Source organism: Silene latifolia, chromosome 1 (genome assembly GCF_048544455.1).
Source record: "Silene latifolia isolate original U9 population chromosome 1, ASM4854445v1, whole genome shotgun sequence".
Taxonomy (NCBI): Eukaryota; Viridiplantae; Streptophyta; class Magnoliopsida; order Caryophyllales; family Caryophyllaceae; genus Silene; species Silene latifolia.
Window position 1 is genome coordinate 75,116,691 of NC_133526.1, and position 19,365 is coordinate 75,136,055.

Here is a 19,365-nt window from a genome sequence, read left to right on the forward strand (position 1 = left end):
GATCGCTGGGGTTGTTATTCACTGTATTGATTTCTTTTACTATCTGGGTTTTATGAAAAACTAAGATGAATTGTATTTATTTGGGATATCGCTTTGTAGGAGTCCACACTTAAGGTGTTTGGATATTTGTAGAAATACTGGCAATTGATATATATATATTGTACCTTTGTAGGAGTCCACAATTGGATATTTGTATTTATTTGGAATATCGCTTTGTAGGAGTCCACACTGAAGATATGAACTGGATCATTAAGTTCTCACTGGCAACTTCGTCTTCCACGTTTCTTGTACTTAACAAATACATGTTTCTTGTACTTAACAAATACCTAATATGGGACGAATTTGTTTCGGGTATGATGGACTATATTTATCTTGGGATATGGTTACTGAGAACATGCCTATAAGATATTTGTATAAATGTCTAAAAGAAGTTGTTTTAACGCAGTAAAATATCGAATTACTTTACACTTTTCAATACATTATATTACATATATAAACAGTTTTATACAAACGTGCGAAGCACGTACCCAAAGCTAGTAGAAAAAAAAAGGCAAGAATTGTTTTGTTTGTTGTAATAATCGAATGACCTTCAGAATACAATATACACCTATTGCCATTGAACCAAACAAATTACACTGAAATTTTATTGCCAATAATTTCATTATCTCTGATTTAGAGAGGTGTGGATGAACCACATGTATCCCTAGAATTACCCCTGCTGCAGATCCTCATTAAGTTTAACACAGGTGGCATTGTCCATTGAACTAAGAGTTTGAGTAATTCAAGCCACATAAATAGATGGTGTCACCCAATTTTTTCTTGATCGCTAGTCCTGGCAAAATTGATTCAACCGATACATTTAGACGAACCTTAAATAAACAATAATAAGAGAACAAGAGTTAGCTTAAGTGGTAAGAATTCTCTTACCCAACCGTAAAGTCGGGGGTTCGATTCTCACCCGCGACTAGGGTCAATGGAGCGGGGTGGGTACGCTCATATAAACCCAATAAGTAAACGATAAAAAGACAATCAAAAATTCAAAACCAACCTAATCTGAACCCGAATAGACCCACATCTCAACTTACTAACCCAATATCCTAAACCGACTTTGGTTGTTATTAGATAAAAAGGGAAGTTCCTAAATTGCAAAGTTGCACTCTGGAACTCATACTGTGGATTGCGCCCCAAGAAAAGAAAACCAGAAGAGAAGAGAAGAGAAAAAGCAATGGGTTGGATTTGGAGAGACGATGATGATGATGATGATTCCAACAATTCCACTCCTTTCAACGATTCTTCCCCAATCGATAACCCTAACCCTAACCCTAACTCCGGTGATCATTATTCCACCAGGAAAATCGTTCAATCTAAATGCAACACCGTCGAGGTTGAGCCTGGTAAATTCGTTCGTAAATGCGAGAAGACTGAGCAAATTCTCCGCGATGTCGTCGGCAAGTCTGTTCTCTCTCTCTCTCTCTCTTTTCCTCTCACTAATTTCCTTCATGTTGTTTCAATTCCTTGATTATCGTCTCTTTCTTGCCGCTGTTTCGTTCCTTCAACTAATCTTTTTGGTTAATTTCTCATTTTTAGCTGTCTTTAGAAATCCGAGGATCGAGTTCTGATTATTTTAAGATGTATGATAGAATCGGTTTTAAATTGTTCCTCAGTTATGATTTTGATATAAGATATGTTCATGTGTATCAGAAACCGTTGATTGTATATATTGAGCAATTGCTACTTGTAAGAGGATGTTTTAGAAATGTATGTTTCCTTGTTGAATGTTGTTGTTGTTGTTGTTGTTGCCTGATACTCTGACGTTAGTGACTGAGTACTGTTTATGGAACCCCTTCACGGGATGGACCGATGAGGGAGTCGATTAGAGGAGTGGTTGTAGATTGATTAGAGTTTGATGTTTTGGTTATAGGGATGGTTTATGAAATTATGAGCCATGAGTTGTTTCAGATTTGTCATTGTCATGAGAAATGGGAAGTTGGATTTGTATCACTCTATTACAAGGGAAAACGGTTTTATATGATGGGGAGCTAGGTTGTAGGGATCATGTGTGTAGTTAGAAGTGAGCATAGTGACAGAGCAAGTGGGGAGTACGGGCTAGTGCTCCATAAGCAATCACTAAAATAGGATTTCAGAGTTAATATTTTAGACTTGTAAAGTTACTATACTATTGCTTTACTAGTTCTGTCCCTGAATTTTCCACCTATATTTTAGCTTCCCGAACTTCGAATTGTGGCTCCGTCACTAATTCACTAATTGCCTTATTTTTCCGACACACTGAAAGGATGAGATACGGAATTGTTTCAACTCTAATGCCAATATTAAAAATTGTTCTACTTCAAAATTTGTGAAATTAGCTACATGCTTATAGTATGATACCATTTCGTCCATTTGTATGCAGAAGGTAGTCAAGGTACTTTATAAGAGGTGCTTGCTCTGTAGGTCAGATTTCTAGTAAGTATGAATAAGTTTATTTTAAAATCATCAGATGATACAAAGCAACGAATTTACAACATATTAGAGGATTTTCATTGGAAAGAAGAGGCTGTTATTAGGAACAGCCTGAGGGGAAAATCATAGTTCAAGAATTTAGTGTTTAGATAGGTAGGATTAGTCGGCTGAGAAAGTTATGTCAAACACTATTATTTTGTTGTTATTGCTTACTTCCTAAGAGTTAGGCTACTTCTTATGGTGATTAGTGACTATTTAATGCCTACTATTTAATAAGTAGTGCATATTGAGAATGTATTTTTTAGGAGGCGATGTATTTGGGTTTTGTATCTGCACATTAGTTTAAAGGAAACATTAATGCCTAAAACTTGCCTTGACCTGGCAATTAGCTTGTTTAGCTCGGGCTTGGGATCGGATCATTTTGAGGACACGTCATTATGTCAACATAGATTGAGTCAATATGGGTTCAGGGAGGTCATTTTCGGTTGTGATTATTAAAAGTTTCTTTCGTAAATTAGTCATTTTTGACTGGGTCTGTTCAATTTTGCATGATCTACTTGTGTTGTTGTATGTAGCGTTCTTGGAATAGAATTATCCATGTTTCCTTGTTCCTTTTCATTTTGTTGGCTGCTGTGAAAGGCTGAGGCTATCTATACCCGAGATGTTTTATCTTTGATATAATTCCAATTTATAATTGCTTTTATCTTGTACGAATCTTACCATCATTTACCCATTGGGAGGTATGTTCTAGTTTGTAGGATAGTACAGTATTTAGAGTTTGCTATTAGCGTGTCAATAGTTTTAAGGTGAACTGAAGGACTAAGGTGTCGGCTCCTAGTATGAGTACTACTACAAAACAAGCTGTTCGCCTTTCTTTGGGTTGGATTAACATATGATTACGCTGCAAGTGATTAATCACAAAGTCAATAGGACATGTAAAGACATTAATATAGATTATGTGCTGCGGTTTGTTACTATTGTATGGAGCTACATAGTTAAAAACTGAAAATAGAAAGATATCAGATTTCTGTAATATTTATGGTTGATTTGATACTATGTAGAGTTATTGGAATGTCTAGTAAAAATCTCTTACTCTGGCTCCATGAATTTGATCAGTGATGGACTGATGGTACAAAATACTCAGTTCTTATGTTCACCTTTAACACTGATGAGCTGTGACTGTGAGCACTTACATTTTATGGACATGTGTAGAGTAAATTGGACCGAGCATATGTTTGGCAGCTCTGAGCTATACTTCGTATTTATGGAGTGTCTTGCATCTAGGTCTTAATCTTTTTGCATTGAAGTTTGGTGACCCCATTATCCTTGTGTGATGAATTGTTGCTTCTATTGCTGCCTGTAAAATCTTGATATTCAAATTGCTCTTGCCCTATTTTCTCCAGGGTTGAAAGGATATTCTTTAATATTTATTATTTGCTTTGATTTATCAAAGTTGCACTGATTACAAAAGGATTCACTTTTATTTGTTGTATGAGTGTATGACTGAAGAGCAACTGGAGACTTTACGGTCAATGTCATATGAAGCATTTCATGCTTGTGCTGGATATGTAAATTTAAAAGATTAAAACGTTAAGATTAAAAAGTTCCAAAGATCAATCATTTGATTTTATTGTTGACAGGCCTACTGAAATAGTACAATCAAACAAAGAATACACCGAGGAAGATGTGACTAACGAGATGAAGAACAAGTCATCCTTTTTAGGATCTCCCAGTAATGGGCCCTTTGATATGCCTGGACTGCGCAATGACATTGAGGCCATCGAGCGTAGCGTCTTCGGGGGCTTGAGCCGTTTCTTTGAAGCTGCTAACGATATGGGCAATGGCTTTTTCCGTATATTGGATGATCCATCCTTGTTTCGTGGCGAGTCTTCATCGTCATCAAACAGGCGGGGAATACCCATTGAAGAAGACCCATTTAAAGTTGAATCTGGGACAAGCTCAACCAAACCTGAATCTGGCAGTGTTGATTTGTCTGGTCTCGCTAGAGACGTCTGATCCACTTTAAGCTGTGTTATGTTCAGTAGCATTCTGCATTCGAAGTTATCTAGCAAGCAATAATTTTATATGCTGATAGTGTTGGGCACATTATGACGGTTTTGTACAGTTTACTGAGTTTGCGATTGCTCTTATTGGTATCGGAAGGTAAGGATAGGTCTAGATGTCTGAGCATTTTACATATTCCAGTTTGTGTCATACGACACGCTGTCACCAAGGATTCCTGTAGAGCATTTTAGCTCGTAGATTAAAGTTTCAAACCAAACTCCATCAAATATGATCTTCTGTAGCTTCTTGGACCACTTTAATACATTTTGCTTTGAAGTGCTGCTTCATCCTGCTTAATATTTTGACTACAGTATTTCTTATGTTTGTACTCCACTTTACTTTTGCTAATGAGTTTCCATTTTTAATTGAGTCAAAGATTTACTATTCTTTGACTCTCGGTTATAATGGAATAAAGTTAAATATTACACTAAACTAACTTTTGTAATTATAATGCAATTTTCAAAATGATTTTTTACCACGGTCATTTGAAAGTAACTATTTTTGGTGTAAAGGAAGTAACAAGGTCAATTTTGATATTAGTGAATTTTGAGTTAACGCTGTGTGTTACAAATCAGCGAATTTATTTGCAAAATAGCTATTATGCAAACGTCGTCTTTACAACACAGGTATGGCCGTAGGGGGTTCCTTCTGGCAAATTTTGTAGGTTTAATATGAAAACTGAAAGGAGTGCTGTAGAGTACATTTCAATAATGTTAATCATAAAGTATTTAACATGTTTACTACTCCTTTTGTCCTAATTAATTGTTAACCATTTTTTATTTTTGTCCAAGTATTCTAACTTTTAAGGTAAACAAATAGCTAGAATGGTCGGAGTAATATGTTGTTAATCTAATATTGATATGTTGGTTACTCGCTACTATGTAGGTTCGAACTTGGAACCCCAACGTCATTTATATCATCTTCTTGATAAACCCATTCCAGTTACTGAAAAGGATTATATTATTATATTATAAAACGTAGACTTGTGTAAGTGGGAAGCAAGTATTTATGCCGGCAAATAGGCCTGCAATAAGTTAATTGTCAAGACATGCAACCCCAGTCTCTCATCATATCCAACATATATTTCTTATACATTATACAATAATACAACCACCGTTGATCTTAAAAGAGTTGCCACCAAATATGAATATGAATATGAATATGAATATGAATATGATTTCTCTTCAAACTAACACGCCCCACGTTGTACAACAACATTTGACATTTTCTAACAGAATTACCTGTATTTTGTTACATTCCTCTTTCTTCCCCTCTTAATTCTTCAACATCAAAACTCCCCCTAACCTTTTCCAGCTTTACATTTTCATCTTTTTTCCAGGCTTCTTTCTTTGCATCATTACATTGTTTTTTTTCGGTCCGTCCTCCTTCAATTTGCCTTCATTTTTCTCTGAGTCTTGTTATGTTATCAACTTATTGAATTTCTGAATGTTGTGTTGCTAGCTAAAATATTATCTTTGTTCTCCATATTTTATCTACATTTTCTGGTGATCAGGTCAACCCTTGTGGTTTTTCCATATTTGTAATCGGGTTATCGTTTTCTTGTTATTATTGGGGAATACGATAATTTTTCTGGGTTCTTAAACTTTGTTTAGGGTAATGCAACAGTCACATTATTGAATCATAGTATATGCTGTTTATTTCTATGGTTGATTATGGTATGATGTGTGTGGAGTTTTGGCTTTAATGTGGATTGTGGTTACAAGCTATATATATTAAAAAAAAAAAAAAAAAAAAAAAAAAAAAAAAAAAAAAGAGACTAATTTTGATAGCTCTGAAAAAACAATGCAAAACAATGTATCCATTTGGGGGAATTTTATGAAAAACGGGTAGCCATATTCGAAGAAATGTCTTATAAGGGGGTAGAAATTTAGTGGTGCAAGTAAAAGAGGAAGAAACTTCCTTAGTCGTGTGAGATGGGAAATACTTGTTTCTCAACGCTAGCAAAAAGCGTATTTTTCTGTAAAGCCTCAAAGGAGACGATCTCAGATAGTATTAGAGGCGATGTCAAAGATAGATCGGTAGATGTCCAAGTTAAGCCGCCAGAGGTAATGAAGATTGGTAGCAAGTTAGGCAGGCAAGAGAGCCGGTTAACTAGACAGGAGAGTCGATTAGGGAGGCAGGAAAGCCGGTTGGTGAGGCAAGAGAGCCGAGTTGTTGGCAGGCAAGAGAGCAAGTTTGGTCGACAAGAGAGCCGACTAACGAGACAAGAAAGTCGAGTTCTAAATCCTAATGCAGGAGATCAGGAAAAGACGAAAAAGAAGCCTACCCATGTCAAAGGAGTATCTAGTGCCGGGCTCCAAGTAGAGTCGGTTTTGAGAAGAAAAACCGGGAATTTGAAGGAGTTTTACACTTTGGGGAAGAAACTTGGACATGGCCAGTTTGGGACTACCTTTCTTTGTGTGGAAAAAGGGACTGGAAACGAATTTGCTTGCAAATCAATTGCCAAAAGGAAGTTGGTGAATAAGGAAGATGTTGATGATGTGAGAAGGGAAATTGAGATTATGCATCACTTGAAAGGGAACCCTAATGTGATCACTATTAAGGATGCCTATGAGGATGCTGTGGCTGTTCATGTTGTCATGGAATTGTGTGCTGGGGGTGAACTTTTTGACAGGATTGTTAAGAGAGGGCATTATACTGAGAGAAAGGCAGCTGAACTTGCCAGGACCATTGTTAATGTTGTCGAAGCCTGTCACTCGTTAGGAGTCATGCATCGGGATCTTAAGCCCGAGAATTTCCTTTTCGTGAATGAAGAGGAGGATTCGCCCCTCAAGACCATAGACTTTGGGCTATCCATATTCTTTAAGCCAGGTAGACTCCTGCATTTCTCACCTAAATCATTTTAATTACTTGCATTTGGCTGGCACATGTCATCTAGCTTAGCACATAAAGTTATTGAGTGTGGTATTCGACTACTCATGATCTTAGCTGAAAAACTGTCAGCATTAATATTTCTCTTGTGGATCCTTATATACTGCACACACAAAAAAAAAATAATAACTGCAATTTTGGTAATGTAGCATGGGCGCTGCTGACTCCGTTCTGCTTCACCTGGTACTTTACTGTCTTTATAGGTCAGCAATTGGTTTTATTTGGGATATTATGGGATGTTACACAAGGTTACGAAAGCCTTTTAGTATTGCAGATTTGAAGGTTATTGTGGTTTCTATCTTTCAAAACTGGCCACAAACTCTACCAAAATTTTTTCGCATCAAATTTCTAATTTTATTTGCATTCATTAGTGTCTATGACTCTATGTTACTTTGAAATTCTATTGATTGACTGACAGTCGATTTAATCAACAAGCTTCTAAAGTTTGTAGGTAAGAGATAGTCGAACTGTATTATCTACTTTAGGCTTGCTCAACTGTGCTTCTATGCTGACCAATGCTTGAATACAGGTGATATTTTTAATGACGTGGTTGGAAGCCCATACTATGTGGCACCTGAGGTATTACGCAAGCGTTATGGCCGTGAGGCTGATGTTTGGAGTGCTGGAGTGATCCTTTACATTCTTCTAAGCGGGGTACCTCCATTTTGGGCAGGTAAGATTGGGACTACATATTTCTTAATTGATATCATTTCCTGCTCCACTAGAGTCAAATATTCACTATTCTTGATTCTGAATTATGATAGAATAAAGCAGATTGACTCGCTAAACTGGTTACGTTTCTTTATACATCGGATTAGCTGTCATCCAATGTAACTTTCAACTCAGTTTATATTATAGGTCACCTAGAGACACCTTCTTGTGTTTAGTAACACAAGGGTTCGACTGCGTACCTTTGTCCGCCTTTACCCTGCATTTGAGGGACCCCTTGAAGCATTGAGTTAATGGTGTTGTATTATTGCCTTAACACATGAAATTGCTAAATTTTATCTTTTGTCGTTACAGAAACCGAGGAAGAGATATTTGAAGAAGTTCTGCATGGTGATCTTGACTTCTCATCTGATCCATGGCCTAATATTTCTGAAGGTGCAAAAGATCTGGTCCGGAGAATGCTCATAAGAGACCCTAAGAAACGGTTGACTGCACATGAAGTATTATGTAAGTTCCATGTATGAAGCTATCATTTTTGCTCCTTATGTATATCTGCAATAAAGCCGGATGATAATTCAGGGATTTGAAAACTCTCTGTAGTCATATTTAATGATGTTCTACTCCCTCCATCCCGTTTATACTATTGTCATTTAACTTTGGTGATCAAACAATGTCAACGTTGACTGATAGTTTCTCCCAATATATGATAGATTAATTGGTACAACCTCTTAAAAGTGATAATGTGAGTATCAATGCCAATTGGTCCATACCACTCTCAGTGAAGTTTGCATGATAGATTATTTGGAAATAGTCTATCCGTGTTTTTAAGATGAGTAAGGTTGTGTAAATCCGACAAATTTACTCCAAATTAGGTGACAGCCTTCTAAGAATTAGATTGATGTTGGCGTGTTGATGTTCTAGCTAGAAAATTGTCGACTACAGAGGCTATTCATGCTAATGAATTCATGTGAAGCTTACTTTTGCTTCCAATCTTCTGTCAGGTCATCCGTGGATTATGACGGATGGGTTAGCTCCTGATAAGCCTCTTGACCATTCGGTACTAACGCGGTTGCAGCAGTTCAGTGCCATGAATAAACTTAAGAAAATGGCCCTGAGAGTAAGTATTCTGATGCCTTCCAAAGTCCCAACTTTGTGAACCTTGATAAAGCAAGAGGACACATGGGAAGATAAAATGGTGTTTTATTCTGATTTCTATACCAATATTCTGTGAGTGAAATGTAGGTTATTGCTGAGAGACTATCAGAAGAAGAAATCGCAGGGCTGAAGGAAATGTTCAAGATGATAGACACAGATAACAGCGGGCAGATCACGTTTGAAGAACTCAAGGAGGGACTCAAAAGATTCGGTGCTAACCTTGAAGAGTCTGAAATTCATCATCTCATGAAATCAGTGAGTGTCCTTTGCCAACTAATTCACATGCCGGGATAATGGTTTCTTGTTCATTACATTTACTTTTTTTTAAGGATATTCCTATCAACATGGGGCTGGGAGATTCTATTCAACAAAAAAGGGTCCATGTAGGATTTTTCTTTTTTTAATTTCCGATTTAGAGCTTCTTCATTAAGCCAATTGAGCTACATATGAACATGACTGACCGATTCAGCAATTTATGTGTAGCTTGCTGACAAGTGTTTATATGGGCACTTCTCTGTGTCATCAAACAATTTTCTTGTACAAGAGCTTTTTTTTTTTTTAAATGAAGGTTCTTTGTTTAACAGGGGTAGTATTTCGCTGACCAAGTCAACGTTATTCTAGGCCTGCAAGCAGTTGACAATCTTACAAAAACCCATTTTTGATAGATACTTTTCTATACCTTATTTTGATAATTTTTGTAGAGCTTTTGAAAAGTGGTCTGTGATAAAGTATCACTGTATCAATACGGCGTATCTAGTCAGGGTCAGAAATGAAAATCTTTAGACAATGACTCACAAAAGTTCTTTCTCTCTTGCTAAATCATCACATTTTATTAACAGTCTTGTTGATGTCGCCGTTAGTTACTTTAATGAGTAACGCATAGAAACAACTAGAAAGAAGGTTCCAGAGCAGATGGCTCTTTACAAGACTGTGGACTGGTAACTTTGGTTATACTGTATACACTGTCAGCCTGATGTTTTTCTCATGCTTCTTATTGTTGGACTTTCAGGCGTTTCCTATGACGTTTGTTACTCATCCTTGCTTCCTGTCACATTTATATCTTCTGAAATCTGGGCTCATGTTGTGAATTATTGACAAATTGTTTGAATCAGTAAAGTACTATGCAAGAGAAGTTTTTTACCATTAGAAAATACCATGACGACATTTAACATGTTTTGAATGTCAGTATGGACTTATGGACTAGTACTATTGTCTGGCCTGATAGTGTATATCCTGGTCCCTGTAAATGCAGGCAGATGTTGATAATAGTGGGACCATTGATTACGGAGAATTCATAGCTGCAATGTTGCATCTCCATAGAGTAGACAAGGAAGATCATCTATGTGCGGCTTTCTCTTACTTTGACAAAGATGGAAGCGGCTACATCACACGAGATGAACTCCAACAAGCTTGTCAAGAGTTTGGTGTACCGGAAATTCATTTGGAGGATATTATCCATGAAGTAGACCAGGACCAGGTAAACTCTCTCTTTTCTTGTAATTGGATTTCTACCATTGCTTTCCTTGTGTTTCTGTGGACCTGGATAGAAGTATCCGACAAGTGTGTACTTTAGACGACATAAAGTCTCTTGTAAAATTTGGCTTTACACTATGGGATTGTAAAACCATCAGTTAAAGGCACATATACCAACAGCTGTTGCTCCTAGATACATACATGCAGTTTTAATACTGATGTAAAGCCGTTTCACCCGAGTATTTGTGTGTTGAAGAACTCTCTAGTTTTCAAGTTAAATGTGAAATGTCCAATTGTCTTACTCATCTTCGCGTTCGAGTATTGGCACGGGTACGCAACATATTCCAACATTGTACATTACTATGAAGAATTACTGTTCCATTGAGCTCGCAACATGTTGGAACATGCTGAATGTTTCTAATTTACGCTCATGAAACATCGCGATTGAAATGATAAGACCCGTGACCAATTTTAAGCTCATATAAAAGCCCCAGTTATGTCCTTCAATGGTGTTTACTGGTTTAAGCATATGTAGTTTTCATATTATGGTGATTTTGAGCCTGCTGATTTTTTGAGTAACTTTCAGAAACAACACTCCTCTTGATGCTCACTATCTTGGCTGTTGTTTCAATAGATCATCAATTATAAACAAAAGAATTCTCATTTTAGTATACAAATACACCACATTTTGTCACTTTCCATTATGTTAAAATCTTCATAGGAGAAAATGTCTAACCATTTGCTTGTTTAGTTCAGTAATGTCTGTTTTACTAGCATTCTGATTGTTCTTCTCAAAAATTGCAGGACGGACGTATAGATTATAATGAGTTTGTTGCAATGATGCAAAGAGGAAATGTTGACCTCGGTAAAAGGCAGAAACCTTTAAGTGCTACATTAAAGGAAGTACATCAGGTCCGTTGTTAAACCATCTTTGCTCCTTTTCTCTACTCACAGTGATTTCTAGCTGATGCAAGTTATACTCTGTGAACCTGTGTTATTTGGACTCAGGTAGGGGTGTTGGGGATTGTTATGCATCCAAGTCAGACTTGGCATGTACTATCGAAAACCTTGACATGTTTAAGTCAAAAATATACCTCAAATTTGAAATACATGGGTTTTAAAAGCGAAATAGACAGATGCTTCAGAACACTGAAGCATCTGTCTATTTCGCTTTTAAAACCCATGTATTTCAAATTTGAGGTAAAATATAATAACACTAAATTTCTCCAACAGAATCTCGTCCTCAACTTTTGTTGTATATGCCTCCCTTTTTGGTGCTTAAAGAGAAGTGCCAGAGGGGTAAGGGTTGGACTACAGACTCCATACCCACATTCTTGAGTGTCATGTTGGACACTGGTACAAGCCTAAAAGGAAAAGTCAAATTAACATAGCGATGAACACGTCATACAATAATAAAACGGTTGATCATTGAGCGCTTCATTCACTCTAACCAAGTGGTGTTAGTCCAGTGGTAGCCGGGTTAAACCTTGAAGCTTGCAGAAATGCAGAAGTTGAGAGGTCCCGGGTTCGACTACCAGCTGGGGCGATGATCACTTGGCCACTGCAGCCCCCGAAAGGGGTGGCTTACATGGTCCATGTGGTGGTGCGGGAATGCATGGGCCCGGGGGGATTCAACCCCCTCGTCATCAAAAAAAAAAAAAAAAAAAAAAAAAGAATCTATTACTCAATTGGTAATATTCCACGATTATTTTTTACTAGGAAGACTACTACATAGTGTATGTATATCACTCGAGAGTTGGGGCTGACTTTAGGCATGTTCTTTCACAGTGATGGTAGGGGAAGATATATCAACATTTGTTCCAGAATGACTCGAGTGAGACTAGAGCGCATTTGGAAGAGCGGCGATATAATGGCCATCACCTGGTTGGCCAAAAACCAGTTTCCGATCGATCCAGCAGAAAAATTACTTGTCCAGAAGCAATTATTAATCGGGTGAAGCCAATGGTGGATCATAGCTTCAGTGGGAGGGATCCCGACCAGGGTCTAGCTGGCTTTTTTCATATGCATTTCAGATTTTCAGTACATAAATTTTCAATCCCCTCCCCCAGTTTTTGCTCCAAGATGTATTACTGGGTGAAGCCGCAAGTTTGCACATTGTGGAAGGACAGAATGTTTCGGACAGGGTATCGGTGCTTCCTTGGCCAAAGTGAACATGAAAGGATGTGCGTCCGTAAACTGAATGGAACATTGAGTGAATGCTTAAAAAAGACACCATTGTAGATGCTTAAAAGTGTACTTATCTTTATTATTAATTAAACTGATTATTAACAGTTAAAACGCATTTGTAAGTACATTAGCTAGTTTAACAATCATTATAAAATATATTATTCATGTTTGGGTTATAAGAAATCCATTTTATCATCCAAATCTTTACTCGTTTAATATACGGTGGATGGATCGACAATATTATCATTCCGATTGATGGTGATAAGAAATTCTATCATGCACAATGGTGGTCGACCACTCAAAAACCTAAAGTTGGCAAACTATCAAATCTTTTATTGATGCTATTATTTGAGAATAATTTTACTCATACTAAAGTTGGCAAACTAAATACTAAATTATAATATTTTAATTAAAGTATAAATAATATAAACACAAGAAACTATTAAATCTTTATTAATGCTATTATTTGAGAATTACTCATACTATTCATACTATGTATAAACAAAACTATAAATTGTTTTGATTACTTTTATAACAAAAAAACTGAGAGAATTTATAAATTGGAATCGTTAGCTTTGTGGTATAAAAAATACTTTTTAAAAAAATACATTTCAGTACACGCATTACTCAATTCTCTTGGATTAATTTTCGGTTTTAATTTTTTTTTTTGCTCGACAAAATACAATAACGAGGAAAATAAATAATTAATGAGATACCACTATTATTTTACAGTTCAACTTTACTCAGTTTTCTTGAATAATTTTACAGTTTAATTTTCTTTTTCTTATATCAAAATATAATGACGTGAAATATGAAAAATTAATGAAGTGTTAATTTAGCATGATTAAGTAATACAAAAATAAAAACTCTATAAATACCGCGCATTCATTGTGCGAGATCTAAACTAGTATTGAATTATGTTATTAGGAGACCCTTTATCATGCCTTTTCAAGTTCCAAGCAATAGATTAATGGTTAGGCTATCACTAGGTCCATTCATTGGTTTTTAAATTAAACTTGGCAAGTTAAATGTCAAGTCGTCTGATAGCATTGTTTTGTGTCGGTCTAAGAGGGTGATTTTATCACCCTCGTGTCTTTTAATATGGGTCTTTTGGTTCACTTTTCCTAACAATTGGCAATCGGTTATATGGTGGTAACTTGTGCATTTTTACTCGGTTGAGCACATAATCCTTATGCATGGAACCCGAGCGGCAATAGAGCACCTTTCAAAGGTCAAGATAAGGCACAAGAAGATCACTTGTAACCCGGAAACAAGTTGGGAGAAGTAGGAATGAAGACTAGAAGAAATGAAGGCAATTGAAGAGGTCTAGCTCGTGGAAAATAGAAATCCCAAAATGCGAGCCGGTGCGCGACTGCGCAAAAAGGTCTTGCAGTGCGCATTATTGCGCAGTGGAACAAGATTTTGCGCGACTGCGCACTACGCTTATGGTTTTTCTAATCTCGTTTGTGGGCTTCTTAAGTGGAAATCTTTCTAGGTTTTCGTGAAGCCCTATTTATACTCGAGAAGTTTGAAGACCTGGGATTATCTCCTACCATCATATCATCTCTTTTAATCTCATTCTTAGGGTTTAATCTTGTAATAATTTAGAAGACTTTTTGGATGCAAAGTTGTAATCTTTCTTTGTTTTTGGGTTTTATGAAGACTATGGAAGGCTAATCCTTCCCTACTTGGTGTAATCCATTGCAAGTTTCCATCTTTATCATTGTATTGACTCCTTAATCTCTACTCTTTCATTTATTTCAATTTCTAAGTTCTAATGACATGATGAATGTTTTGTTGTGAGAAGTAATTACCCTTGCCTCTTTTTCATTCATCTATTGCTTGTTGTTGCAAAGTTGCTTGCTTTTGTAATAACTTGTTGAAGCATCTCATGATTGTTGTTATCTTGGTTTAAAGTATCAACCTTTGTGAGTAGAAATTGATTGTATCATAGGAGTTGTTGGTTTAAACATATCTTTGTGATATCCCATTTACTTTCCTCTTGGTTTTGTTCTTCATGCTCTTGGTTACAATTCTTACATGGTTTAATGTTAGAATTTGTAGTTGAAGTAGGATTATCATTGTTGGCTTAGATAGTGGTAATCACTTGCTTGAGGATTGTTGTTGGGTAAATGAAAACTAGAGAGAAAAGAGTCTTGCTTTGAGAAAAAGTTGGAACTTGTAGGATTGCACCAAGTTCTCCTAATTATTGAACCATCTTGCTCATCAAGTGCTTGTGTTATTGCTTGTTAGAATAGAATTGCAAATTTCACTTTGTTTCATGTCACAAATCAACTCTAAAACCCCCCTTTTTATGTCTCTCTATTGTTTGCCATTGTGAATAGTCATTGTTTGTCTATATCTTTGTCATTAATAGTCAATAGTTTACATTTCAAGTTTTTAGCTTAAAAGACCTTCTCTTGGGTTCGACCCTTACTTGCACTATATTACTTTATCATTTAGAGTAGTCTAGAGTATAGTTTGGCTTATAAATTGTTAATTTGGTAGGTTAATTCTAGTATATTAACGACCTAGTTTATTGCATTACCAAATTTTGGCGCCGTTGCCGGGGAAGGGCAACATAGCTAGGACTTGAGTTTGTGAATTTATGTTTAGTTGTTTTATTACTCCTCTTGTTGTTAGAAGTAATAGGAAGTTCTAATTTGTTTGCTTAGTGCGAAGGTTTATGTTTGGCTCCCCACAACACAGTGAGTCAACTTCCGTGGACGAAGACGCTTTTGGTGCCTATTCTTGGCTATTCACTAACCCTTGGTACCAAAGAGCCCAACGAGCACATAGAGTAGAAGAACCACCTTTAGAAGCCCTATTGAAGAAGATCCTATTGACGTAGAGCCAATTGAAGTGGAATACCCTTCAATGGCGAATGATACTAGAACTATTAGGGAGCTCCGGGCAAGGAATTATGACACTCAACCTCTTTGCATAGCCTACCCACCCATGGGGGCTAATGCCAACTTTGAATTGAAGGGCTATTTCATTCACAACCTCCCAAGGTTTCATGGACATGCGGGAGATGACCCAAATCGCCATCTTTCCGAATTCCATATGATGTGTGAAGGTGCTATTCCCAATGGTGTCACGGAAGATCAATTTAAGTTGAGAGCTTTCCCATTTTCACTTCAAGATGGGGCAAAAGATTGGTTGTTTTACCTTCAACCGGGTACAATCCATACTTGGAAGGACATGAAAGCGGCTTTTCTTGAGAAGTACTACCCCGACTCAAGACATAACCATGCAAAGAAAGCCATCACCTCTCCGGAGCAAGATGCAAGTGAGAGCTTATATGAGTATTGGGAGAGATTCAAAAAGTTAGTTGCTCAATGTCCTTACCATGGCCTTAGTGGTGATGACCTTTTGGTCAACTTTTGTGATGGTCTTACACAACAATACCAAATCATGGTTAATTCCGCTACGGGTGGTGGAGTTGACAACTATTCCGTGGCGGAGGCAAATGAGATCATAGAAAGGTTGGCCGCTAGCACAAGAAACTATGGAAGAAGCCGAGGGTCAAAGACTCTTAACTCCATTGAGACACCTTCTCATTCTACCCACAAGCTTGAGAAAACCGTGGATGATCTCACAAAAATGGTTGCTCAACTAGTGGGGAACAATCAAGGAGGAGCACAAGGATCTAATGTGGAGTGTAATTTTTGTCAAGGACCACACCCAATGGAAACTTGTCCCATCATGGAAGAGCAAGGAATAAGCAAGGAGAGTGTAAGTGCAATGGGGTATGGGAATTACAATGCTAGAAATCCTCAAGGGGGAGGATACTACAATTATGACCCTAGTGGCAATACTTACAATGTTGGGAGTAGAGACAATCCTAGACTTGGTTGGGGTGGTGACACCTCAAAGAGCTTTGTGAATGGTCAATTCAACCACTTGAGGGACCAAAATTCCCGACAAGGTCAAGGTTCAAACTCTCAAGGAAATAGGAATGGGAATTTCAACAACCAAGGTAGAAACCAAAACCAAGGTCAATCATCCCAATTTGGCAATCAAGGTAACAACAATTTTCAAAAGGAACCAAGTGTTCAAGACTTGCTTAAAAACATTTTGCAAGAGCAAGTCAAAACAAACAAGAGGCTTGACAAGATTGATGCCGATAAGAATGTTAGTGATGCCAAGGTTGCCAACCTAGAAGTCCAACTTGGCCAAATTGCCCAAGAACTTGCCAAGAAAAATCAAAGGACCTCAACTTCTATTCCCTCCACTACATTTCCTCCTAGAGAGAATGCTAGTGCCATGACATTAAGAAAGGGGAGAACTTTAGAATCCCCTCCCAAGAAGAAGAGAAGGGGCAAGTCACAAGAAAGGGTTATTGAGGTTGAAGAGCAAATTGAAGAGGAACTTGTGGTTGAACAAGGGAAAGGATCATCTTCAAAAGCTAATGAAGAAAAAGAGAGGAGTCCTTTGAGCATTGACAAAGGAAAGGAAGGAAGCACCAACACAAAGGATTCACTCCAAGAGATTGAAAAGGAATATGAACCGGAGGTACCATTTCCTAGTGCCCTCACAAATCCCAAGAAGTTTGATAAAGACACCGATCTTTATGAAACTTTTAGGAAATGTGAGGTGAACATCCCTCTTTTTACTATCATCAAAACCGTTCCTAGGTATGCAAAGTTTCTCAAAGAACTTTGCACCCCTAAACGGAAGCCAAGGAAAGGAGTAGAAAGGGTCACGGTTAGTAGGCATGTCTCGGCCATTTTCAAACAAAATCTTCCCAAAAAGTGTGATGACTCGGGCATGCTAACTATACCGTGCTCAATTGGAGGCAAAGATTTTGCTAGAGCTATGCTAGACTCGGGGTCCTCTATTAATGTCATGCCTTATTCCATTTATGAGACCTTAGAATTGCCTCCCTTGTCTCGGACCAATGTTGTGATCCAATTGGCGGACCGTTCCACAATTCACCCCAAGGGTCTTGTAGAGGATGTGTTGGTAGAAGTTGATAAATTCATATTTCCTACCGATTTTTATGTTTTGGATATGGAACCGGACTCTAAGGCTACACCCCTCTTGCTAGGGAGGCCTTTCATGAGAACCTCTAAAACCAAGCTTGACATGTATGATGGAACTTTGACCATGGAATTTGAGGGGAAAGTTTTGAAATATAATGTGTATGAGACGATGAAAAAGACCGATGATTTGAGTTGTTGCTACTTTCTTGACAAGATTGAAAGTTTGGCAAATCGGGTTTACCAAATTGGTCATAGGGACCCACTTGAGGTGGCCCTCACTAACAATGTCGAGAAGGAAGGGTTGCGGTTTTTGTTGTCTCATGATGTGCAGGAAAGTATAGAAGCATTGGAAAAGGAAGAACCATTAGAAGAATCAAAGGATGAAAAAGAAGTGCAAGAAATTGAGGACGAAATGTCGAGCAGAGGCGCAGCCTGCGCATGCCAAATGCGCACTGCGCAATCTGCGCAGCTGCGCAACCCCATGCGCAGCTGCGCAATTTCCAGCCCCACTAAATCGTGTTTTTCTTCCTATTCCTATGACAATCCATCCACATTTCTTCCTTTAGAGGCTTCCCTTGAGAGACCCCTTCCATCCATCATTAAACCACCCACCCCCAATCTCAAACCACTCCCCGACAATTTGAAATACATCTTTCTTGGGGCAAATGACACTCTACCCCTCATAATTTCAAACCAACTTGAGAGTGATCAAGAGAGGAGGTTGGTGGATGTTTTGCACAAGTATAAAGAGGCATTTGGATGGAGCATCGCGGATATCAAGGGGATAAGCCCGAGCACTTGCATGCACAAAATTCGATTGGAAAAGGATGCAAAACCCGTCCGCAACCACAACGAGGCTTAATCCACCTATGATGGAAGTTGTCAAGGAAGAAGTTATCAAACTTCTTCAAATGGGTATTATCTTTCCAATTAGTGACTCCCAATGGGTAAGTCCTACTCAAGTTGTGCCCAAGAAGGGAGGGGTGACGGTAATCAAAAACACTCAAGGGGCATTGATCCCCACCCGTTTGCAAACGGGATGGAGGGTGTGTATTGATTATCGCCGCCTCAACCAAGTCACTTGGAAGGACCATTTCCCCCTACCCTTTCTAGATCAAATGCTAGAGAGGTTAGGCGGGAAAGAGTACTATTGTTTTTTGGATGGATATTCCGGGTATTTTCAAATCCCCATTCACCCGGAGGATCAATCCAAAACAACCTTCACTTGCCCATTTGGTACTTATGCTTACCGCCGCATGCCCTTTGGATTGTGCAATGCCCCCGGCACTTTCCAACGGTGCATGATGAGCATTTTCTCGGACTATGTGGAGCGTATTTTGGAAGTCTTCATGGATGACTTCACCATTCATGGGGACTCATTTGACTCGTGTCTAGACCATCTCGCTATGGTCCTATCACGGTGCATAGACTCTCACCTTGTTTTAAATTCTGAAAAGTATCACTTAATGGTGAGTAG

The 19,365-nt window shown here is 37.9% G+C and overlaps 2 protein-coding genes across 2 annotated transcripts; both read left to right on the top strand.

Annotated features, from left to right (window-relative positions):
- Positions 1-874: 874 nt before the first annotated feature.
- LOC141606524 (fra a 1-associated protein) lies at positions 875-4,821 on the top strand. The gene is made up of 2 exons (XM_074425688.1): positions 875-1,452; positions 4,101-4,821. Exons 1-2 carry the CDS (start codon positions 1,226-1,228, stop codon positions 4,474-4,476), a joined length of 603 nt encoding a protein of 200 aa, XP_074281789.1. The 5' UTR covers positions 875-1,225; the 3' UTR covers positions 4,477-4,821.
- Positions 4,822-5,826: 1,005 nt separating this feature from the next.
- Positions 5,827-13,073, top strand: LOC141606517 (calcium-dependent protein kinase 26-like). Its single transcript, XM_074425675.1, has 8 exons — positions 5,827-7,356; positions 7,946-8,089; positions 8,440-8,592; positions 9,087-9,202; positions 9,328-9,495; positions 10,493-10,717; positions 11,518-11,625; positions 12,502-13,073. The coding sequence occupies exons 1-8, from the start codon at positions 6,459-6,461 to the stop codon at positions 12,502-12,504; spliced, it is 1,815 nt and encodes a 604-aa protein (XP_074281776.1). The 5' UTR covers positions 5,827-6,458; the 3' UTR covers positions 12,505-13,073.
- The last annotated feature ends 6,292 nt before the right edge of the window (positions 13,074-19,365 follow it).

Coding starts and splice junctions, on each gene's coding strand:
- LOC141606517 (XM_074425675.1), top strand. CDS start 6,459: ATGGGAAATACTTGTTTCTCAACGCTAGCAAAAAGCGTATTTTTCTGT. Junction 8,593..9,086: donor GACTGCACATGAAGTATTAT/GTAAGTTCCATG, acceptor ATCTTCTGTCAG/GTCATCCGTGGATTATGACG. Junction 10,718..11,517: donor ATGAAGTAGACCAGGACCAG/GTAAACTCTCTC, acceptor CAAAAATTGCAG/GACGGACGTATAGATTATAA.
- LOC141606524 (XM_074425688.1), top strand. CDS start 1,226: ATGGGTTGGATTTGGAGAGACGATGATGATGATGATGATTCCAACAAT. Junction 1,453..4,100: donor CTCCGCGATGTCGTCGGCAA/GTCTGTTCTCTC, acceptor TATTGTTGACAG/GCCTACTGAAATAGTACAAT.